Genomic DNA, 24,159 nt, shown 5'->3' with positions numbered 1-24,159 from the left:
TGATTATTTTCAATAAACTCCGCCCATCCGAATCTTTAACTCGAGATCGTGGATGTGATTGGCTGATTCACACATCAACCAGAGCACGAGGAACAAGGCGGTTCTGCACATTGAAACGTCATCAGCTGAATGTTTAAATAGAGGCGGAATAACCTGCAGCGATATAAAGCTCACAAAATTTCCTTAAAAAAAAAACCCCCCAAAAAATCTCATGACACAATCGACTGCAAAAAAGACATGAAACGACCACAAAGACACACGAAATTGTTACAAAGCAACACAAAACAACCACATAGAGGTACAAAATGATCAAAAGTGATATAAAGTCTCCTTAATAAAACAGAGAAAAATAGCTAAAAGAAAGTCACAATCATCTATTAAAAAAATAATAAAACAACCACAGAGAGACACAAAATTACTATTAAGCAACACAAAACAACCACATAGAAAGACAAAATGACCAAAAAAGATACAAAAAAAGACATAAGCGTCTTCCAAATATGTAACCACAGAGACACAGAAATCCCAACAAATAGACACAAAATGACCATGCAGATATAAAATGTCCACACATAAAAATGACCATAAAGTAAAGTCAATTTTATTTATAAAGCCCATTACAACAAATCACAATTTGCCTCAGGGGGCTTTACAGCAAATGACATCCCTCTGTCCTTAGACCCTCACATCAACCCAATTTTTGTTCATTATTTTATATTAATTTTTAAAAATTTTTATATGAAACTTTTAACTAACCCAGAGGCAGTGGAAATGCTGTCATGCCGTATTAGTGGTATTTAAACCAAACTTTAGATTTTGGCCTTGGGGTACTCACTCGTTACTGATTTACTGACGTACTCGCACACTCACCAATCAATAGTTTACATCACAGCAAATTGAGCGCCAAGTGGAGGCTTCTCTGTGGAGGTCACCAAAATATTGACTTGTCCAGGACCTTTTTCTGCTCCACACAGTAGGGTCAGAGCGTAAGAGACGTAAAGGAATAGTTTGACAGTGTGCTGATTAACATTTCTGGTTAGTAGTGATGGACGAACAGATTCTTTTCACAGTATCGGTTCCTTTGATTGGATACAGTTCCCTTTGACTTCACCTTCAAAATGTCACTGAAATGAACACGTACTGAACAGGACAAGACTTAAAATGACCACAACAAGATGCAAAAACAAAATTCACAAAATGTGAAATAATGAGCAAATCAACCACAAAAAGTCACAAAACAACCACAGAGAGATACAAAACAACCAAAAAAGGTCAACATTTCCTCAATAAAACACGAAATTAGCTCAAAAAGAAGCAAATGACCACAAAAATACATGAAACAACCTCAAGGAGACAGAAAACAGAGATGCAAAATAACTACAAAGTGACACAAAACAACAACACAAAGTAAACTAAAAAAGTAACCAATAAAAAAGACAAAAAAAACTCACAGGGAGACAGAAAACAACAACAAGATACACAAAATGACTACAAAGCAACACAAAATGACCACATAGAGATACACAGCAACCGAAAAAGATCCAAATTTCCTCAATAAAACAAAAAAATTGCTCTAAAAGACACAAATGACACAAAAAGACAGAAAACCACAAAGAGACACAAAATGATGACAAAGCAACACAAAACGATGACATAGAAAAACAAAATGACCAAAAAAGATACAAAATTTCCATAATATAACACAAAATTAGCTCAGAGACACAAACAACAAAAATACATAAAACAACCACAAAGAGACAAAACACAAAATAACCAAAGAGATTCAAAACAACCAAAAAAGATCAAATTTCTTCAATAAAACACAATTTTAGCTTGAAAGGACACAAAACGACCACATAGAGATATAGAGGGACTGAAAAAGACACAAAACAAACAATTTGTTTAAAAAAAGACACAAAACAACAACAAAAAGACATAAAACAACCACCAAGAGACACAAAATTACTACAAGGCGACACAAAAACACAAAAAGATACAAAATTTCCTTAATGTAACAAAAAAAATGCTCAAAAACATACAATCGACCACAAAAGACGTAAAACAACCACAAAGAGACACAAAATCACAACAAAGCAACACAAAACGACCAAAAAGGTACAAAATTTCCTTTTTCAAACACAGTATCAGCTCAAAGAGACACACACTGACCTCAAAGATTTGCTAAATGACTACAAAGAGATGTAAAACCACCACAAAGTGTGTCTGTCTCTTATAAGAGAGGTGCTGGGGCCCAGGGGCCCAGGGGCCTCTTATCTCATAACCCACCCACGAGAAACACAGTGTAGTTTGGTGAAGGAGTGCAGCCTATGAAGCAGGTTATCGACAGGCGATGACCGCCGGCGTACAGACTGATGCTCACTCTTGATTTCTGAAGTGATGACACTCACCTCAGGTGCAGTGCAGCGGACGAGCCTGAGGGAGGTGTCTCAGGGCCAATAAGGAGCATTAGATGAGTCCATCACGGGCCTGTGGATTACAGTAATCCTGTCCTCTGTAGCGCCGGGTTTCACACACTCGTCGCATTCCAGCACAGCTGAAGAGGAAGATGGAGGTCACTGCTCGATGTGCTGCTGTGCTGTTCCTCCTGCTGCTGTCTCAAGGTGAGTCACTATGCACCTGCAGGAGAAATCAAATCATAATGCACTCTGTCTGCCTTAAAAATCAGGAATATCGTCACTTTTCTGCCTTGTTTTTAGTGTCTTTTTATCTTTAATGTATTGTTTTTTTCTCTGTTGAGCTTTGTTATGGCTGCACAAATCTTGCAGAAGAACTTGAGATTTTTGTTATGTTTGTTGTCATGTTAGTCCCATCCAAATACCTGCAAACAATTCATGAATTAGTTTGTGTTTTGTTGTAAGTTTATTCTATTTTCTCTTTAGTTTCTTGTGCAAAATGTTGGTTTTAGCTTTCACATTTTCCTCCATCTGCTTCCACGTTTCATGCATCCGTTAATGTGTCACAGCCCTGATCGCTGTTCACTCGCAGGAGGTAAGAGCGCGATTTTAAACCACCTGAGAGAATTTGTGATTTGAACTCTGGATTAACTCGTCCCTCGTGTGTCCTTCAGGAGGAGGAGGTGGAGGCCGTCCAGGAGGAGGAGCTGCAGGAGGAGGACCAGCAGGTGATCGAGACATGGACATCAAACATGGAAGCGTGCACCTGCGACTGCAAGTCTGCTGACTCACCCACGCGGATCCCCACGGTCGTCCCACCTGTACTGTCCACCTCACTGCCACTGCCGCCGCCTCAGGATCAACCAATGACCTGCATGCCAGGTGAGAGTCACATGACAGGGTCACATGACCTGAGCGGAGCTGTAGTCGCCTGTCGGTGTCACTCACCAGGATGCTGGACATCTGTTATAAACATTAGATTGTTTTAACCCTTTGAAACCTGAGGCAACATATCTCTTTTTGTGCTCCTTCCAGGGGCGTAAATATAGACAGTGCGGGCAGTGGGGCCCCAGCCACCTAAAAATACCACTGTGATCAAAGAAGGTAGTGCCATTTGCTATTAATGCCCGCAAAAAGGCAAACTCATTTTTATCTTTTTTTTCTTTTTGGGTAAAATAGTTATCAATCGCTTAAAAAATTTTTATGCTTATTTTACATAAACTACAAAAATATTATTGAACTATAGAAAAAAAATCCAGTTAAATGAATCATTCCATATTTTCTTGGTATTTTTTGTCATACACAGATATACAGGGTGCCTTGTAATATGTGCATCCGATGTAAAGTCTCTATTAGCTAATTTAGACTCAAAATCTGTCACTTAGGCCTGTCATTTAAGATTATGTTAAAGATTGTCATATTTTTTGATTATCATAATTTTTTTGATTTTTGGGGGCAATCCCCCCATTTTCTTGTTAATTTTTTTTTGTCAAATTAAATTAAAAAAAATTTCAGGTATTTGTAAATAATTTCTTGCTCATTTTTGGGTCATTCATTCATTGCTTACTGCCTTCTTCCTGTATTTTGTAAAGAAATTAAGCCAATTTGTGCAGGTTTCAAAGGGTTAAAAAAGTGATAAAAGTGATGCACATTATTTGAAGGGTAACAACATGGTAGGAAACATCACACATGTTAAGATTAATGGCGTGCGCGTCGTATCCTGGGGCGTTTTTAGGACGCTCAGAGAACTCCAGCTGGTGTGATGGATCACACAGCCGATGGCGGCTGGCTGCGTCTCCACATGAGCTCAATCTAACTCGGCTCAGAGTCTCTGCAGTCGCGCACAATCACCTTCCACTATGATCTTGACAATTTTCGACCGCGCTCTTCCTCACTCGGACGTGTTGCAAAACTGACAACAGTTTGGGTTCACGAAATGAACAACTGTGAGGAAGAGAACGACAAATGCTGCGAGGTAATCTCATTACCTGTGCAGGAATGTGATGAGCAGATTAGGGAGCCCAAAATAGGTCGTGCCCTTCACCTAATAGCTTGATACTGGGCAAAGCAGCACACATCAAGTGATTTCCTGGCCATCGTCTTCTGCCTTATCACGCAATCCTTCGCAGTATCAGATCTTAGTGTAAGCAGATCACACGAGCAGGAAAGCCGCTCACGATACTTCATCAGAGTATAAAATCATGATGTCTCTCTTTACTTATTTTACTTTCTTCACTTCCATTTCTCATCTCGTGCGCTGAGCTGAATGGCCAACCACTGCTGATTCAACATGCTTAATCAGCAGAAAAAATGCAATGACGGCCAGCAGCGCAGGACTCAGCGCAGCTACTAGTGCGACGCACGCACACAAACTGCTAAACTCTAAGCGAGGACGGGCCGGCCGCTTGGTGTGTCAGGGGCCTAAAAAGGGAAACAGGGAGACTGACAGACCTGGTTCAAGATGCTAGTTAGCTAATTAGCACTTAAACAACATAACTCGATGGTGAAAGAACAATATTTAGCGTGCACTAGTGAACAATAACACAAACAATAACACAACAAGGAGCTTGATTGCTAAGAAAAACCTTCCCTAATATAACCTTTTCCCCCCGATCTCACAGCTCCTTGACTTTTGTCATTTGTGTACATTTCTAACTTCCGTTCCTCTTCTTATGCTCCGAGCTGATTTCACTCAATAACAGGCTCTGCCATTTCAGATGTCAATTCAACATGCGTAATTGGTTGAAAAATAGGACATGAGGGCCAACAGTGCGCGACAAATTGCAAAAACTGGGGACCTTAGTCCTATGGTCTAAGGAAGTCCAAAAATAATTGATCGTATCGGAGCAGCTTCAGACTTAATACTCGATGACATCACAAGTTTGAGACGTACTTCTCTTGTTTCTGGCTTTCAGAGAGAGTAGTTTATGTTCACAAATATTGATTGAGCTCGCCTAGGCCATGGAAGAACAAGAGGAAAATCCACTTGTTAGTTTCAACTTCAGTAAAATTACTTGCAATGCAAACGTGGAATATCAGAAATATCAAGACCAGACGAAATCAAGTCTTCAGCAATCCTCTTCAGTTTTTGAGTAAACTCTAGTATTTCATGTGTTAAAATGGCTGAATCGTATTAAAATGTTTAAATGTCTTCCACAGAGTGTCCTTACCACACAGCTCTGGGCTTTGAATCTGGATCTGTGACCTCAGACCAGATCAGCTGCTCCAATCAGGACCAGTACGCTGGCTGGTACTCCTCTTGGATCCCCACCAAGGCTCGCCTTAACAACCAAGGCTTTGGGTAAGTCATGACAACCTCCTTCTTCTTTTTCTTGTAACTGTTGTGAATATACTACAACAAAAACATATATGTTAATATTTGTTAGGTGTGCATGGCTCTCCAAGTTTAACGACCAGTATCAGTGGATCCAGATTGACCTGAAGGAGGTGGGTGTGGTGTCTGGCATCCTGACCCAGGGCCGCTGTGATGCTGACGAGTGGATCACAAAATACAGCATCCAGTATCGCACCGTGGAAACTCTCAACTGGATCTATTACAAAGACCAGACAGGAAACAACAGGGTAAGTACACAAAATAGTAGTGTGTCATGGACAGTGAATTTTAAATCTCTTTATGCAACAAATGACACATAAAGTAGGTTAGTGGGAGGGTGCCGAAAGTTTTCCATATTCCTCTTAGGTCTCCCACATATGAAATGGTTTCTATGAAATGTTTTACAGCTAAAGTAGTTAAACTGACAGATATCTGGTCACAGAAGTACAAATTAAAGCGAGGGCCCATATGAGATCATACACCTGAACTCTTGTAATTTCATAATGCAAGCTCTGATTCTACCCAAAGTTGGTGTGACAGTGGGCAGGAGGTTCCTCTATATGCGTACAAAATAAAATGAGAATATCTTGATGCATTGAGAAAATACAGAACTACAAACACGTATATGAGGAATTATGAATATCTTCATCTACTTTTAGGCAGCTTTGGTTGTGATTGTCCCAGAAACACCAGTCAGGATTTTCTGTAATGTTGTGACTATGCTGAATCCAGGAATATATTATATGTTACTGTCACAGGTAAGGTCAGTGATCTAGAGGGAATTAAAAATGAACTTAAATTTGAAATTGTAACGGACCATTTAAGGTCAAGGTCACAACTCACCAAACACTAACACTGAGTTAACAATTTTGGTGAATTTCAGTCAGCTTCTTCAGTATTTATTTAGCCACAATAAAAAAAGATGTGGACTTATATGCACGCTATTTAAACCAACCAATGATCCAAGCATGTATGAAAATATAATTAACTAATAGAAATTTTATGCTGAAGGGCTGGCATGTCACTTTTCCTAATATTTTTTTTGACTGACTTCTATTAGTTATTTAATTTATGAAAAAGTGACAAAGCAGAGTTTTGAATGGCTTTTTTTTGTATATGAACCAGAACTGAAATTATTCTCCACATGACTGTTTGCAGATTAATCATCCTCATCATTAATCAGCCAATATACAGTATATTATAATTACTGCCTTTATCTATGCCACCAAATAGTGCAGAAATAAGCTCCTTATCTTTGTGTTACCCTCAGTTTTTGGTTAAATTGATTCCCATGAAGAAAGACGTGAAAGTAAACATAAAACATAATAAAGTGGTCTAAAATGTGCAGTTACATGCAGTTTATTTTCTAACCTTCAGGTCTTCTACGGGAACTCGGACCGCTCCTCCACGGTCCAGAACCTGCTGCGTCCGCCCATCGTGGCTCGTTACATCCGCCTGCTGCCGCTGGGCTGGCACACCCGCATCGCCGTGAGGATGGAGCTGCTGATGTGCATGAGCAAGTGTTCCTGAAGTGAACTGTCCGTCCTTCCCCTGCCAACCTGACGCTTGCCAAAAGGGGGGACATTTGTCCAACAATGAAAAATCAATCATGTTATATTGTTATGACCTTCATCTCTTTAACATGTCAGAGCAAACCAAGTCTGGGAAGGTGGACATTTGATGTACTATATATATATGTCTTAAGGTCTTTATTGTTTTAATATGTAAATACAAAATCTGACATCTTATTCGATGCATAAATGATTCCACTTTAAAATGCAATTTGGAGGCCTGTTACTGTCAATAAAACTACAATAGTTAAAGAATTATTTGTTTACTTATTACTGTCTTTAAATCACAAACATTATAATAATAATAATACAAAAAAGATTCTACAGGTAAAGATTGAAATCAAATGAGTTTGTTTATTTGAGATTTACCGTTACATATGTAAACATGGATATTCTAAAATTGTTAAGCATTCATTTGTGGGTTTATGCTCTCATGTAAATGCTCTGTTGAAAAAAAAAGCAGATAAACACTGACTATGCTACTAATTTGTGTCTGTAATAAAAGCACAAACGCAATACTTGATTTCATTTAAACAGTTGATAAACATCTTCTGTTATAAATATTACCAAACAAGTAGTCACACATCAGTATTAATATAATACACAGTGCTCCTTCTGCAAAACAATAATCCAAAGAGAGAAATGTATTGTGTCAAGTACAGAGTGTGCACGGTCCTTACAGATGCACAATACACAATACGATACGGTCGTGTTTGGACTCAGTGTGTTACTGTGGGAGCCCCGGGCCCCGTGCGTCAGTCCTCACACACTGTTTACATGATGAACATGAAGTGAGGAAGAATTTACAGAGTCAGGGCAATATTGCTGAGCTATACAGTCTCTTCAAAGTGCAACATTAAAAAAAAGCTTAGGATTTATTCTTGCCAAGCTACTTTCATGGCACTTTATCACAGACAGAAAACAATGTCTAAGAACAGAGTTTCTGTCCCCACTGTGGTTCTGGATTAAGATTTTTAAGCTTTTCCCCAAGTGGCTCAGTATGTAATCAGATAAAAATATACGCTAGTACAGTGATTCCCAACCAGTGATACATGTAGTGCAGGCAGTATTTTTGTAGTTGCATGGAAAGACTTATGAGTACTGAATTCATTTAATCTTAACATTAGTTACATGTTGTGATTGAAAGTGTTTCAAAAGTTTTGAGGTGAACATCAAAGTCCAAACAGACAGGAAAAATAGTGAATAGTTCTGTTAAGTTGTACATATATTAAATAGTATTTATTGTAATTTTTTGTAGGATTTTCTATATGTATGTGTCTCGTCTCTGGACCAAATCACCAACGCAAATCCCTCGGTTGAAATAACTAAAAGTTAAACTCTCAAATTTTAAGTTGAAGTAATGTAACAGTTGCAATAGCTATTTAAAAGTAATGTGCTGCTGCGTTCAGACGGGGTTATATTTACAGTGTTTACAGGAAGTGACGATATGAATGCCCTGGAGGGACTGTCGGACAAAAAAGATTGAGAACCGCTGCACTTGTGCACCCAGAATGGCTTTTGTGTTCCTCTAGCTGCTGTAAAAATTACTTTCTAACAGTGATTGGGAAAAAATCATGTTGTATGAATCAAATTTTTACAGCAGTTAAACTTTATATAATATTTTGGATGCAATTTTTTTAACCGATTAAACAAGTAGAACCACTTGGACATTGCTTATGTGAAATGTTGAAGGTAGAAATGAGAAACAAACAGACTAAAATCCTGGTAGTGAGGGAGGTTATTAGAGAGAATCACATCCTTCAGTGTTCAACTGTCCTTTCATTCGAGCCTTTGTTCAAAGCAAGGCAAAGTAAGATTTTACTTCTGTATGGTTGCTTCACACTTACATAAATAAATACTTCAGTAAATACTTTTAGATTACGTTACTACCAAAAGGATTGTTGGTATAGTCTGTACAAGGAATGATTATTATATGCATTTAATTTGAAATGATTGAGATGTAACCGTAGTTTTAACTGTATAATGTTTGTTTAAAATGTATATATATATGAAAATGAGGATTTACACATATTGTGCATGAGGAGTCAGTGCCTAAATGTTAGTGCATGGTTACGTCAGTCAGGATACAGTAGATGCAGTGCTTCGTTATCGCCTACAGAGGGCGTTGTAGGTTAGGATTTCTGTCAGTTTATGGCACCATAGTGTGTCTAAAATGGCTGCATTACAAAAAGACATAAAAACCTAAATATCCTAAAAAAGAACAAATAGATTTAAGCTTTAAAGATTGTCAGTGCCAACTCAGACAAATTGCACTACAGCTATATTTTCAAGAACAAAACTGCTTTGACTTGCAGTCGCACATTTGAGCATCTGTAACCGGTTTGACAGAGCACATCCAAAGGCAAGACAGCTCGGACGAAGAGATACAATCCTGGGTGAGATGAACACACTGCAAAGTTACTGACATTACCAACCTCTATTGTAACAACTGATAAAACTTTGTTTAGAATGCCTTAGATAGTCTTAAGGAAATACTACGCAGTAAAATGTACTATATTTCTATATTGAATAGAAACAAAAATACTTACACTTAAAATCTACACTTTATCTATCCATTTATATATATCTAATTTGTAATATATTTACTTTATAATACAAATTATATCCAGAATTACAGAAGTAATAATATAAAGTCTATCAAACATGGAAGCTTTAAAAAAAATGAAGACATAAAAAGGCTTTTGGCCTGTTTGCAAGCAGTGTTTAAAACTGAAGGTTTGATATCTGTGTGTTCATGTGTGTGTGTGTGTGTGTTTATGTGTGTGTCAGCAGATGTACTGTTACGCAAGGGAAGTGTAGGAGCAACAGAGGGGAACCGGAGGAGTCTGAAGTGGATCTGAGAGCGATAGGGTGACAAGAGATCACAGAGCCGTCTCTTTCAGGTCGTTGAGGTTTGGCATTCGAGACCTGGAGGGGCGTCCGAAGCCGTGCCCGTTCTGACCTCCCTTGATGCTCATTTGCTCCGGGTAGGGGTTGCCCTCAGGGCGGCCCAGGGCCGTCGAGTGCCAGCCAGACTCCAGCTGTCCGGGCAGCGGGTAGGCCGCCTGCCGGCTCTTCAGCTGGGGCGTACTGACCCCTGAGTGACCCCGGCTCTCTGTGAACCCGCCTTGAGCTGAGGCTGGATTAGGCAGCGGCTGGTAGCGCATGTCAGACTGCGCGGTCTGGTTGGAGGACGAGGATGAAAGGTGCAGGAGTTTGCGCAGAGACTTCAGAGGCTGACTCTGTAAGGGACACATTAAAGATGACCACACGTTCAAAACATGCAGAAAACACAGATCCTAGTGTCCTATTTTATGCTGCTTTACTGGGAACTCAGCAAAGTTTCACTTCCTCTCATGTACCAAACGTTTTGGTATAACAATAAACCCAGCTAGCAATATTCAGTTCTGAAAACATTTTGGAGAACGGAACAAATTGTACAATGCCCTGTTTTAGTAATGTTTTCTTTTAGTTCCCAGAGTGTTCTTCTAAGTAAAATTCTCTATAAAATTATTAATTTATTTATTTTTTGTTAACATATCACATTACAGGAACATTTCATAAAAAATGTCCAATGTTCTTCTTTTGTTCTCATGTAACATTGTGGGAACGTTTTATAAAAGATCATTCTGTGATCTGTCACCTCTCAACATCACCAAAACATCCTCAGAACGTCGCAGTTAATACGTATGGTCTCGATCAGCATTCAACTTCACGTCAACATTATTTGAAATAATAAACATCCTTAAAACGTTCTTTGAATAGGTCAAACCTAAGATGCCGGTTGTAATAATGTTTTCTTTAAAACATTATTACAACCGTTTAGCCAATGTTGTGGGAACGTTCCCTACAAGCTGGGAACCTTTTTGACTCAAGAAGACAAAAAACACTACAGGGGTAGTTTTGTTCCAGCTGCAGTCACTCATCTGAACAAGTCATAGCAACGTTTGCACATATTTATTTATTTAGTGCTATAAAGGGATTTTTGACCTTATCCTTATTTTCTATTGAGCAAAGCATCTGAGCACTTTCTGTCATGGTTTATTGTGTTTTGTCCTTCGTCAGTGTGTGCTGCAGTTCTGAATTGTGTCTGGATGCACGCCTCTTTTCACTACAAAACAAATACAACAATGGGTACAAATTAAATAACCCAAACCCTGAACTTTTCTTTTTTCTTTGAGACTCACCGGAGAGTGTGAATCAGACAGTTTCTCAGGAGGCCAGTCCTTGTCCCTGTCTCGGTCTCGATCTTGGTCCCGGTCCCTGCTCTTGTCTCGGTTCCTGTGGCGGCTGCTCTGGTGACCAGAGGACCGGGAGGACTTCTGGATGACGGTATCCACCCCTTCACCAGGAACCTTTCACACATTAAATTTAGTTATCATTTGACATGTCCAAACTAATGTTTTCAAACTTATGACCATGATGGGACCACACAGTGTAATGGACAGCACAGAACATGCTGAAACGGACAGTTAACCCAAAAATTTAAAATACGTATTTTTCCTCTAACACGCAGTGCTATTAACCGGTGTAGATTGTTTTGGTGTGAGTTGCAGAGCGTTGGAAATATCGGCCGAAGAGATGTCTGCCTTCTCTCAAATATAATGGAACTAGATGGCACTTGGCTTGTGGTGAAAAACTCAACATCAGTGTCTGTCGAGAGGTCATGACCTGGTTACTCAAGATAATCCACAGACCTTGTTGTGAGCAGTTTCATGTAGGGACTATTTTCTTTCTACAGAACGACACCCGAAAACGTTATCATCGTGCAGAAGGAAGCGTACAGCTACTGCTGGCTCGTACAGCACCACTGAGCGAGCTAATGTTACAGCTAATGTCCGGTGAGGAGGACGCCATTAATGTTTACATCTCTTGGTATCACGAGTACGCACCTCTTGTCCACTCTATGTTTTTGTTTACATGCTGCATATCTTGTTTTGGTTTTATGTCTATGGTGGCAGACCAGTTTCCCCCTTGGGGATTAATAAAGTGAATCGTATCGTATATCGTATCGTATAGCGTATCCATGAGTAGATGCGATGGATGTATAAAGAAAACTGGATGCAGCCTTAATTACTATGAAAGCTGCTCATTGGCACATAAAGCCAAAAACTGCTGTGTATAAAATTACCCAGATGATCCTAACTTTAATGGGAATAAAATTAGTTACTTGTGAACTCGTCTGGACTTTCGAAATGTTATCAGACCAAACAGATCAAGTAATGATGGTGAGACGAGAACTTAGAGCACCACAGGCCGAGTGCCATCTAGTTCCATTAAATTCAAGAAAAGGCAGACATCTCTAAATCCGATATCTCCAACACCGGGCAACCGGCCCCAAATCAATGTAGACTGATAAACAGCACAACATTTAAAATGAAAAATCTGTGTTTTTAGATTTCGGGGTGAAGTGTCCCTTTAAAATGTATTTTTTTACATATACATATTGGTGTGTGATGTTATCCTTTAAACAATTTAAATAATCATGGTCATAACTGTTAAGTTATTTTTGGCAATAGGCCTTGTTTGGTCTCAAGTGCAGTGAAGTCATAAAAATTTAAAAACAAAACATGCATCTGGTGCCGAAAACTCTAAGCATTCAGTGATCTGAGGAAGAGAAGAGACAACTGCTCTCGTTAAAGATTGATCAAGTTTTTGAATGATTTTTAGGCATTCATACAATCCATGGCATAAACCTACAGCGTTAGTATTTTCAAATCATCCACTCTGTATGCAGCAAACACTGTTTTCCACCAACTCTGAGTCTGGCTGCCTGTTTCCTCCTGGCCAGATTGCTTTTATTTGTGCTCTGTCATCAGCGCTAACCCCCTCTCAGCATCTGAGCAGACTGTCACACAAAAATAGAAATGTGAGGGGAAGAAAGAGTCTCAAACACCTGTTTCATGCCGAACCGTCGCTGCCACTGGCAGTCAGTTTAACATGTCAGGATGTGGATGATTTTATATTTATCGACTCTTTTGGTTCCTCCTCCCTCCTCATCTACGCTCTGTAATTAAGCCATGAGTTAGAGACGCTTTGAGGGACAGAGAAGTTGATCAGATGCTGCTGTGTGAGGAGTGAAGATTCACGTGAGTGTAACCAGGCACACAGCCTCCTAAAACCTCACGAGCTTAACCAAAGCCAGAGCGCTCTCGTTCATCCTCAGCTCATAACCAGAGACATGCTGTTAGGGCTGCGTCTGAAATCAGTGGCGACTGAGCATAATCAAATGGACCGAACACAAACAACCAGCCAGATCCATTTATTTTCACTAATTTTATTTCTTTTTATTTATTTAACCTTTTTAATTTAGGTTTTATTTATTTTATTTCCTTTAATCTGTGGTTTTATTGCTTTTATTGCTTCTGTTGTTGTTGTTTTTGGTCGGTTTCTTTTTATTATCTTATATTGACATTTTACGTCCTGCATCTTGCATTACTTGTCCCCTGGTGTTAACTCCACCATAGCTTCTTCCCGGTGCAATCAAGTTAAGTTTCACTTACAATGCGCCTGATGTTCTGCTGCTCGGCCTCCGCCCCGTGTGCGCTCTGCACTTCGACTGTACATACTCTGCATATTGCAGTAGCAATCCTGATGAATGGTTCTTGAAAAATAGAAAATCCATTTGTGGCGGCAGATGTTTTTTTCTTTAAAAGGACAGCATTTTCAATATGAAAGTGGGGAGAGAGAGATTAACGTGCAGCAGAGGGCACAGGCTGGAACTGAACCTGCGGCTGCTGCTGTAAGGACACAGCCCTTGTACATGGGACGCCCGCTCTACCAGGTGAGCTACCTGTCACCCTGGTGGCAGATGTTTCAATTGAATAATTGTTGTTGTTTCCTGTAGTGAAGGGGACAGTGGAACGGAGGGAGAAGGTCGGTCTAAACAGCGGGCTAATGTCAGGCTCATAGCCAGGGTTTATATCTGATGAGTCAGACTACAGTCAAAGAAATGATGCTGCTGCTAAATTAGCTGTGACAGAGTTTGGCCAGCGGGGACCCTCCAGAACCTGAACTGCACAGAGCAAACACTGACTAACGGTGCCTTCCTAAAATTCCCCTCCAATGCCAACCAAAACTTAACTATCCTGGAGCAATGAGCAATGAATTTTTGTGCATCCTGGTACATGCATGCACTACCGGGATGGCTCCATGACCGGGAGAACGCAGCTTTTTTTGTCAATACAGCACACGCTAAGGAACTTCCTGCTTCAGTGGTCTACATTTACCATCAGCACTCATAGGATATTCACATAAAAGGTGGCAAATTTCCCCCTTTAACTGGAAAAAAGATATGTGAACAGTAGTGTCACTCATTAAATAGAAAATCCTTTGAGTAAGAATCATTTTTAAAAGTAAGTTCTACTTTTTTTCTAAAGTAAATGAACAAATTTCAATAAAATAAACATTAAAAATGCTAATTTTCAACACTGATTTTGTTCCAATACTGTTCAGATGGATCTGACTGGTTTGTGTTGACAACTCATTATTAGTGAGTGAATTTCACCATAAAATAATCAAAAAACAACTGTAAACAAGCTTCAAATGATTCAATAGAGCAGTGCTGATTATTGTTGCTAATGCATGCAATGTGAGGTGGGGTTAGGAGGTGAGAAGGAGAGTGTAAAACAGCGTGTACCATGGGAGAGGACACTACAGGGAGGACTCTCACAGAGGAACTATGCTTTATGTTATTCTTTGGGCTAAACAGAGGGAAAAGACATTTCTTGATGACAGGAGGCCTTCCCTCAGGGACCTGCATCTGTAATACAGAGGCACATGACCGGTGGCACAGCGAAACATGATGCACACGACAACAAGGAGAGATGATTATACACACGTCTGTAAAAAGGCCAAAAGCATTAAACTCTTGAAAAGCAGAGGAGGAGATACAGTATGTACACAAACAGCATCACAAACAAGGTATCAACATCAGAGGGCATGTATGCATGACACGGTGCACCCAGACACGGCTTACATCCTCAGAAGTACTCGACATACAATTTACCATTTGGGATTTTTTCTTTTTCTTCTTTATTGCTCTGAAGAAACCCTGCTTCTCCTTTTCTTTGGATGGCTCAGAGGAGTTCAGCACGACTGTATCTGGGCCAGTCCTGAAAATAAAACAAAGGCTACTGAGCATCACGTCCCGACCAAAAACTTATTTTTAACTCCCAATCAGATACAGCTTAAAACCACCACATCATGAGGCCGGTGTGAATTTTAATCCACAATAAAATAGTTTCACAAAACAAATTAGTGTTGCTGTCAGTGTGACCTAGATGTTCTTTGGTAAACACAATAAACTATGTTGTGTTGTGGTTAGAGGAGATAATTACCAGGGGTCAAACGCAGGCTGACGTTTGGAGTGGTTCGACATACTGCTGCCGTCCGAGCTCCGGCTCTGACCTCTGCTGTCATGGAAGGAGTTGTCTGGCCGAGGAGACGGGACTGTTCAACAAACACCACAAAAACAAGTTCATTCACCTTTTGATGCACAGGGGAAAATAAACAAATTCTGTGTCTTGTTTTTAAGACTATTTCAAATCAAACGGTGGCTTTTAACACACTGTATGCAAATAAAACTAAAGTTATAATTTTAATTCTAATGTTGATAAATAAAAGCAGAGGGCTGTGTTGGTTTTGTGGAAAGCTGCAGCTAAGAACTAAAATAACAGATAATGATAAATTTCACACAAACAATTGTGATCATCTGATCGGTTTTGTTAAAGCCACTTTTAAAGTTCCAAACTTTGGTGTCCCTTTGTGGTTGTATTAAAAATAAACTCTGTGGTGGACAGCCAGCGTTTGAGTATTTAGATTTTATGCAACAACTACCCAAAACTGTATAGAGGAGTTAAAATTATTCATAATACTGCAGCAATATTATCGATCCAAAAACATCATATATAATAGTAAAACACTAATGGGGAACATTTTACTGCACAATTTGTACTTCTGCGTACATTTAGTTAACAATACTTTCTTTTGTACTTGAATGCAATATATTTACTTGTACTGGAGTGTTTCACAGTGTGGTATTAATACTTGAATCAAAGTAAGTTCTGGATATTTCTTTCACCACTGGTATTTAACATTTTGGCCAATAAAAAAAACTGGAAATATCAGTATAAAAATGACAAAAATGTGTCTGAGGTAAGTTAGAAACAGATTACAGTATATGTATGTCCACCAGAGACAGACTTTCAAGTGCGAAATGTCCTCTCAGTACATATGTGTGCCTCGAAACGGCCAAATTTGACGGACTCTTGTCAGAAATGTTTATGTTACGAAGACAGTACATTTTTTTAGCCATAATTGCGTCTTGGTTCTGGGATATGTTCACTAATGGTCAGTTGGACTCATTGACTTTCTCCTTCATTCATTTCCTATTATTTCCTATTTATTTTCTAGCCTCCAGCTTTACTTCTGTGGTATGCAGACCACTAAATATGCAAGTCACACCAAAATAATGTTGATTGATAAAAAGCACTATAAGTGAGTGAAAAATATGTATTTTTGATTTTTCGGGTGAACTGCCCCTTTAAGTACAGCCTCACAGAGCTGTGACTGTCGACTCCTGTTTAACAACCAAAATTAATAGACCCTTTAAAAAATTAGGTGTTTGTGCTAAGATTGATTATTTTTTGAGAATATTTTTTAAATATTGAGATTCGTATCAGCTCAAAAATCTAGTATAAGTCAGAATATACAGTAGGTGAAAGACGATCGATGATTTGTAAGAGCTGTGAAAGAGAGACACGACCAGAGATTTCAGTCTGACTGAACCAACCTCTGTAGAAGCTGCCCACCCTCCTCGGCATAGATTCGCTGTAGATGTTGCGGTTCTCTTTGGACGAGCCCCCATCTTCTGTTTGCTGGTCATGATATAAGCCAACCTGAGTCACAACACAAGACCAAGTCACACAAAAAAAACTGAAGGCCAACTGCTTTGCATGCCTCTATCTGAGCTGATATTTATATTTCACCTGAAAGAACAGATTAAGAACAAAAAAAAAGAGGAGGCGTATTGATTTACAAATGGTCATTATGATAAAACAACATCTCTAGAGGCTATAAATGTATTTCAGAATCAAACTGAAACCGATGACAAGCCTGACTGTGCAATCATAAGTAGTCACATTAAAGGGAAGCAAAGCACACAGAGAAAATGAAGAGGCATCTGATGTGCAGAGACAGAGAAAGAGAAAGAGAAAGAGAGAGAGGAAGAGAGGGAGAGAGAGCAGTTCATGACAGCAGTATCCACCCACATCCGCACTCTCGGAAGACTGGATGTGGGTGGGGAATGGTGGGTGCAGGCAGAATGTCGGACCTCGCTTTTTTGCCGCTGTGTGTGAAAAGATGCTGTGTTGTCCCTTGTGGAGTCCCTTATTGGGGGTCTGCTGTGGGTGACCTCAGTGGGTGCCTGTTCGCTCTGTTGATGGAGACATGATGAAGCATGATGTGAGCTCAGCACTGCAGCGCACACATACAAATACACACACACGCTATATATATATACCATATGTGTGTATACAGTATATATAAATATACAGCTAACATGATTCACTGTATATCCTAACCAAAAAAAAAGCAGCACTCTCAGCACTTGCAGCAACCATTTGGTGCAGTTATGTTGATCCTGACGTTCCTAAAAACCTGAGAAACTGGCTAACGAGATCTGGCTGAAAACCTAAACACAGATCATGATATTTTCAGACGCCACCAGAATAAATCCTGGCTGCTTTGTTGTAGAGACTGAGGCTGAGTTATCCAACACAACCTGGTGTAGGCATTTGATATGATTAGATCATGTGGGCTCAGGCTTTCCTTCAGGTTGGAGAGGTTTGATGTGGGCTGAGGACTGACCCTGCTCATGTCTTCCTCTCTGGAGGAGCCCCCAGAGTGGCGAGGCAGCGTGCGGTGCTGCAGCTGCGGAGACAGGAGCTGCAGACTGCTGGCTCTGGTGGGCAAGCCCTGCCCGACGACCAGCCCCTCCTCCGCCCCGTGTGTCCTCTGGTGGTCCCTCCGTACGTACATGGAGTGGCGGTGCGGCCGCTGCTGGGAGGAGAAGGGGCTGGTGTATCCCTGACCGTATGACACAGGGTCGTGTGGGGCAGACAGAGAGTGAGCGTGACTTCGTTCCACGCTACCCTCCCCGGGGTCCAGGGCATCTGGCGACTTGGCCTCCTCTGAGGCCTTGTGGCGGGTCGAGGAGCGCCTGTATGAGGAGTCCAGCGTGTTGCTCTCTCTGTCTGAGCGCATGCTCCCTCTCCCAGTGCCCGGTCCCAGTCTGTCCACTCGGCGGGCTGCTGGGCTGCTCGGGGCTGTGAGGTCGAGGCAGCTCGAGGGAAAATAGCGAGATGTAGGCTCATCGGCGTAAAGGTGCACGTCATTTAAGTTCCCCACCGACTTGGCATCGCTTAGCGTGCCGTAGCTCTTGGACAAGTTAAGGTAGGCGAACTTGGAGGAGGGCGTGGAGCTGTGGGACTCCATGTAGCTGTGTCGACTGTGTTTCTCCCCTGACTGAAGCGTGTTGGTCTTCCCCTCCACAAAAGAGTGGCGGTTCTGCTGCGAGCGGAAGTTGGATTTGAGGTACTTGGCTCCGGGGCCGTCGGACACCTTGGACCCCAGGTTCATCTCGAAGTCGCCCTTGCTCTTGGCTTCGCCGGGGCTGAGCAGGTGAGGCAGGTTGCTGCTGGCCAGGTCCATGTTGCACGAGGTGGAGTGGTTGAAGATCTGCGGCTGGTAGTTCTTGGGGTGCAGGGTGGGACTGAGGTTGATCGCTGCGGGCATGTTGCCGTTGAGAAAGCCGTCGTTGTTTGGGTGGAGGTCTTCGTGCCGCGGCAAGCTGGAGCACTCTCTGCTGCTGGAGCGGTGGCTTCCTGAGCTCTTTCCCCCATGGCTCCTGAGTGAGAGCAGAGAGATGAGACCGACATCAGCATGCTTAAACTTTACATTCATGCAATCAAATGAAGGTTATTGGTGGTGTGATATGTATATAAGCACTTATTTTATGTGCAGTTTTTAGATATTAATGGAACCTCATAAGATCCAGGAGTAGTCCAGTATAATGATTATTAATAACAATAATAATCTTTATTTCTTTAGTAGTTTTCAAAACCTGAGTTATAACGTGCTACACAATACAATACCATACAATATCAGAAAACACGGTGAACCAACAAAAGTCGCAGAACATCCATACACATATATCCACGTATATGTATACATATACACTTCATATATACCATTCATATATACATATATATATGAATTTAGCATATAAAACAACATATAAAAAAATAAAGAATTAATGATGTGTAAACAGTAGAGATGGGTGAATGTATTTCAGTAAAAATATACAATTTGTACTATGGACTCTATTATATCTACTGAATCAGCATTAATGTAGCAGATAAACCGCACTTTTAGTGTTTTTATCCGGTGCCATGCTGTCGTTTATGCTGTTTATACTTTGTTTTACCCTCTTTCATTTTGCATTTCTGCATTTCATGTCTCATGCTGGATTGAGCCTGCATATTTTTTGTATGTGTTTTTTGGTTTGGTGAACAGAAGTGTTTTATTTATAGGCTGCTTTATGACTGAACAAAACAGAAGAGAAAATGTCTGAAACCTCTAACAAAGGGCAGTACATTTTGCAAAAATGTCATGATAATGCAGATAATGAAAACAACCGAACAACCGGTCACGTTTGCATCAGAAAAAACACATTAGCACATGTGTCTGAACAACAGGGAGACGGTGATGGGATCAAACTGGCCACAGTGCTCGCTGCTGACCTGCTGGGGGTGGTGTTGTCCCCATGGTGAGGTTTTCTCTTGGAGGAGCGGACAGGTGTAGGTGTGGGTGGGCCGGGTCGCTCCACGAGCCGCAGGGTCTGGAAGGCGTGGTGGTTCAGGCTCTGCTCTGTGAGAAAGCGCTCTGTCGGGTTCAGCAGCAGCAGGTTCTAACACACACACACACACACACACACACACACACACACACACACACACACACACACACACACACACACACACACACACACACACACACACACACACACACACACACACACACACACAGAGGGAGCCCGTGAGTCCTGGAGACACCCTGAGCATCCAGACCTCACAAACAAACTGAAACAGTCATGCTGCTATGAGTCATCGCCATTATCATAAAAGTCAGGCTGCAGCTACATTTAATTGTGTCTTACCAAAGCAGCCAAACAATGATGTGAAATATGATTTGTGACATTCTCTTTTTTTCTTAACTAAATAAATAATGAAATCTTGTATGAATGCACTCCAAATAAAACCTGTGAACTGAAGATAGACTGTGCGACTACAGTTTAGTGGTAGCCATTTTTCTCTCTTTCTCAGGACGACAACAGAGAAAAAAGACAGACAACTACTCTTTGCAAGCTGTGCAGCTTTGCTTTGCAGTTACATATTTTGTCAAATTAATATCTCAGCTCAACTCGAGAGAGCCTGATTAGCAGAGAAATTTTGTCTGTAATGTGTACAGATTACAGATTACCTTCAATTACAGGGGGAGGATGCGGCACTGAAGGGAACATTTATACAGCTCTAAAAGACACGACACTTCAGGGAAATTTTGCGATAATAATATTCTTGATGATTTGACAAAATACTGAAAAATATAAAAAATATGTATAATTTTGGTAATATCAATTGCAAAGAATATGTGTTACATGTTTGTTTTTTTCTCTCCCTTTTTTATTGTCTTTTTATTTTAAAAATCCTGGTGAAGAGTGGTGTCTGCACTAGCTATGTAAATGCATTCATTATTTTAATGTTGCATTTATATATTTATTAATAATTTATAATAATATTTGCTAATAATTTGTACAAAATGGCCCCTCTTGGTGAGATGCTTTAAACAAGTGTTTAACTTTTTTTTGTTAGTGTAAATGTAAGTTTCAAATATTCAATAAAAACAAAACAAAAGTTATTATTATTATTATTATTTTATTATTATTGTTATTATTATTATTATTATTGTTGTCCATTTACTTTTTTTTTGTCTTTTGGTGTCAGTTAGTCAATCCTTACTTATTTTTATTTTATTATTTTTCTCTCTTCTGTCTGGTGTTCTTTTGGGATTGTGTTATCTGTGAACTGTTTTGAAAAAAAAAAAAAAAAAAAGTTGTTGAAAAATTTGAAATTCAATAAACTTTATAAGAGCGCCTGATTAGCGATGAGAGAGATTTGCCTGTCCTGCTTGCTGAAGCCTGTCCTGAGATGACATTATATTAGCAGTGACTCATTATCTGCTGGGAAAAGCGCAAGTGCACAAGCACAGCCCACATTCTTGACATGGAGCTCCTGTTTACAGTGCAGACGCAGCAATAACAGCAGCGCTGGAACCGGCATATGAGCTGAGAGATGCTGAAGCAGTGAAGAGGCATCGTGCAGTCACGACGTAAACACCGTGATTGTGATGCAATTATCGGATGTGTAGTTGGAGAGTTTTTATGGTTACAGATTATCTTTCCACGATAGTGTGTGAGCAGGAATAAATCTGATAAAACGTTAGAAATAAAAACATCTTCACAACTCTGCAAGCTCTGCCAGAGCTGTGATCTCTACCTTCAGCAGGTCCAGCAGGCCTCCGCCGATGATTCCCAGGTATCTTCGCTCCAACGTTTGGGGGTGGTTCACAGCAGGGAACTAAAACAAGAAACAGCGGATGATAGTACAGCCAAAAACTGTAGCCACAACACATGTCCAAGTGATAAACGATCGAATAATCACTAGTTTGTGGAGAGAGCAGCAGCGTCGGCCTCCTGTGCTTTGTGTGTAGAGTAGAGCAGCATGTGTAATCAACGAGTTTTCTTTGCAAATATTAATAAAACAAAAGAAATAAAACGGAAAGAGGGGGCATAGCAGCAGACCTCATCAATAATCAGCAGACTGAAACTGTTCTTTTGTACAAATATCTGAAAAATCCAAAAAAAGTTTCATTTTAAATGTATAAACTGTTTTATTGGTTTTGTTTTCAGGTCACTTATATTCAGGTTCGGGCTATCAATCAATTAATCATGATGCAATTAAGGCTTTTTGTGTCTAAGCGATTAAAGGGAACAACAATTTCTGAAACTGGTCTCTCAGTTTTGAGAGAGAGCAGTACCGCCGGCAGCCGAAAAACAGGCTAAAATTTAACCACTTTATGCAGGTGCACTCTGTCAATTCATGTCCATTTAAAGTGTTTAATGTTATCCTAAGTGTCAACAACATAACGGTAACTGCACTTTTTCCATACATTTTGGTGGTTCTGGTCTGTTTTGTGTCCAAATTATACTTAGAAGTCTTATTCTAAAATCATTTCCAAAATATAAATTTCTCTGTAGGATCTATTCTGTAATGTTGTCAGACACTCACAATAACAATCTGAGCCTGTCAGTGACAGAAAATAAGCTGTTTTACTGTACGTTAATTGATGGGGTGCACCTGCCTGAAGAGGTTAATGTTTCGTCGCTGCTCTCTCGTAATACTTCTGCATTATTGCAAAAAACTAATTCTGTGACAAACTAACATTTATGATGTTTAGATGTTTTGTTCAGAAATATAATCTTCACAAATGAACACAGCTTTTAAGAATTTGGAAACCTAAATGCAATCGGCAGAAGTAAAAATCTAAAGTTAGGCTATAAAAGAACAACGCAAAAGTCAAGACTTCAATGTCGCCATCACAACGAGGACGTAAAGTCCTGCGTGCCATGATGACGTTCTGTGGTCTCATTTAGCCAATCGTCTTTTTTAAAACACATAAAAGCTTTAAAGTTCACCAGTGGTGTATTTACTACTTCACTCTATGTAGTGTCACTACTGTTGTGGCAGTTTGCATTTCCTCTGACCTGCAGTGACCTGTCTGACTTGTATCTCTCGTATTTTGTCACCGTTTTTGGGCCCTTTAACTGATTAGTAATCGATAAATTATCTAATCTATCTGTAAAAATCTGTCAGTATGATGATGCTCTTGTTAAATATTGTATAAATGCTCACATATTAAGATTATGACCACTTTTTAAAATCTAACTTCCTCCTGAAGTTACCCCGCAGATTCGACTGCATCACCTGAAATTAAATTTTGCTCACTGACTAACAGGAGCCCTGTTGCATGTGCTTTCTTCCACATTCAATATTCCCGTGTCAACCTCTCATTTTGACAGAATTTCTCCTCTGACTGTTGTGAATCTGCTGTTTGCCAAAAAACGTCCAGAAGCTGTTCTTTTTACATCACACATTTCCGAGTGTTACAGAAAGCACACCGTAGGTGGCTAACGTGATAAAACGACCATCAAACGTCCTGTGTTTCGCTCACAAGTGTTGTGTGGTTTCTTGCTGTTCTGAAGCATTAATATTTCAGTAAAAACTGTGAGTGGTTCTTTCATTTTCCTCTCTCTTCTCTGCTGTTATGAAGATAATTTGACTGAGAGAGGGGCTTTAGCCTTGGAAACCTGGTGCGACATCACATTTCTGTTGCTGCTTTCAGACGCCTCTCACAATTATTTAAACCTCTGAACCCTGAGCAACTTGATTTGATTTATTTCAGTTGCAGTTTATTTCGGTTAGAAGTTGTTTTAAAAAAAACCTAACCTAAAAAAAAAAGAAAAAGCTCGGGAAAAACTATATTTGTAGCATATAAAAATTATGTTACAGAATTATAATTATAATTTTTAACCAAATTCTACAGTTTTTTTATTTATTATTATTATTATTATTATTATTATTATTATTATTATTATTATTATTATTATTATTATTATAAATTTAAACTTTTTTTCAGATAATTTTCTTGTAATTTCTTTATT

General features: G+C 39.8%; 2 protein-coding genes across 6 annotated transcripts in view; one reads left to right on the top strand and one right to left on the bottom strand.

The window, feature by feature from the left end:
• The first annotated feature begins 2,526 nt into the window (after nucleotides 1–2,526).
• LOC121961953 (retinoschisin-like) lies at nucleotides 2,527–7,574 on the top strand. Its single transcript, XM_088078019.1, has 6 exons — nucleotides 2,527–2,621; nucleotides 2,984–3,009; nucleotides 3,089–3,296; nucleotides 5,574–5,715; nucleotides 5,801–5,996; nucleotides 7,126–7,574. The coding sequence occupies exons 1-6, from the start codon at nucleotides 2,567–2,569 to the stop codon at nucleotides 7,276–7,278; spliced, it is 780 nt and encodes a 259-aa protein (XP_087934145.1). The 5' UTR covers nucleotides 2,527–2,566; the 3' UTR covers nucleotides 7,279–7,574.
• Nucleotides 7,575–7,653: 79 nt separating this feature from the next.
• Nucleotides 7,654–24,159, bottom strand: part of LOC121940957 (cyclin-dependent kinase-like 5) — a 59,258-nt gene continuing 42,752 nt past the window's right edge. For 3 of the 5 annotated variants that reach the window (XM_042483632.2, XM_042483634.2, XM_042483635.2), the window contains exons 10-19: nucleotides 21,935–22,015; nucleotides 20,123–20,289; nucleotides 18,189–19,227; nucleotides 17,653–17,754; nucleotides 17,113–17,218; nucleotides 15,659–15,770; nucleotides 15,328–15,433; nucleotides 14,959–15,081; nucleotides 11,507–11,674; nucleotides 7,654–10,561 (exon numbers count right to left, since the gene is read on the bottom strand). In XM_042483632.2, the coding sequence (XP_042339566.1) occupies nucleotides 10,202–10,561; nucleotides 11,507–11,674; nucleotides 14,959–15,081; nucleotides 15,328–15,433; nucleotides 15,659–15,770; nucleotides 17,113–17,218; nucleotides 17,653–17,754; nucleotides 18,189–19,227; nucleotides 20,123–20,289; nucleotides 21,935–22,015 (2,364 nt within the window). In that variant the 3' untranslated portion in view covers nucleotides 7,654–10,201. The remainder of the gene's footprint in view (nucleotides 10,562–11,506; nucleotides 11,675–14,958; nucleotides 15,082–15,327; nucleotides 15,434–15,658; nucleotides 15,771–17,112; nucleotides 17,219–17,652; nucleotides 17,755–18,188; nucleotides 19,228–20,122; nucleotides 20,290–21,934; nucleotides 22,016–24,159) is intronic. The other 2 variants (XM_042483637.2, XM_042483636.2) reach the window with 2 other exon arrangements.

This window comes from Plectropomus leopardus, chromosome 5 (assembly GCF_026936395.1).
Source record: "Plectropomus leopardus strain MGB_pleo_1.0 chromosome 5, ASM2693639v1, whole genome shotgun sequence".
Lineage (NCBI taxonomy): Eukaryota > Metazoa > Chordata > Actinopteri > Perciformes > Serranidae > Plectropomus > Plectropomus leopardus.
The sequence above is the reverse complement of the archived record's forward strand: the minus strand, read 5'-3'. Positions and strand labels throughout refer to the sequence as shown.

Coding starts and splice junctions, on each gene's coding strand:
- LOC121961953 (XM_088078019.1), top strand. CDS start 2,567: ATGGAGGTCACTGCTCGATGTGCTGCTGTGCTGTTCCTCCTGCTGCTG. Junction 2,622..2,983: donor CCTCCTGCTGCTGTCTCAAG/GTGAGTCACTAT, acceptor AATGTGTCACAG/CCCTGATCGCTGTTCACTCG. Junction 5,716..5,800: donor CTTAACAACCAAGGCTTTGG/GTAAGTCATGAC, acceptor AATATTTGTTAG/GTGTGCATGGCTCTCCAAGT.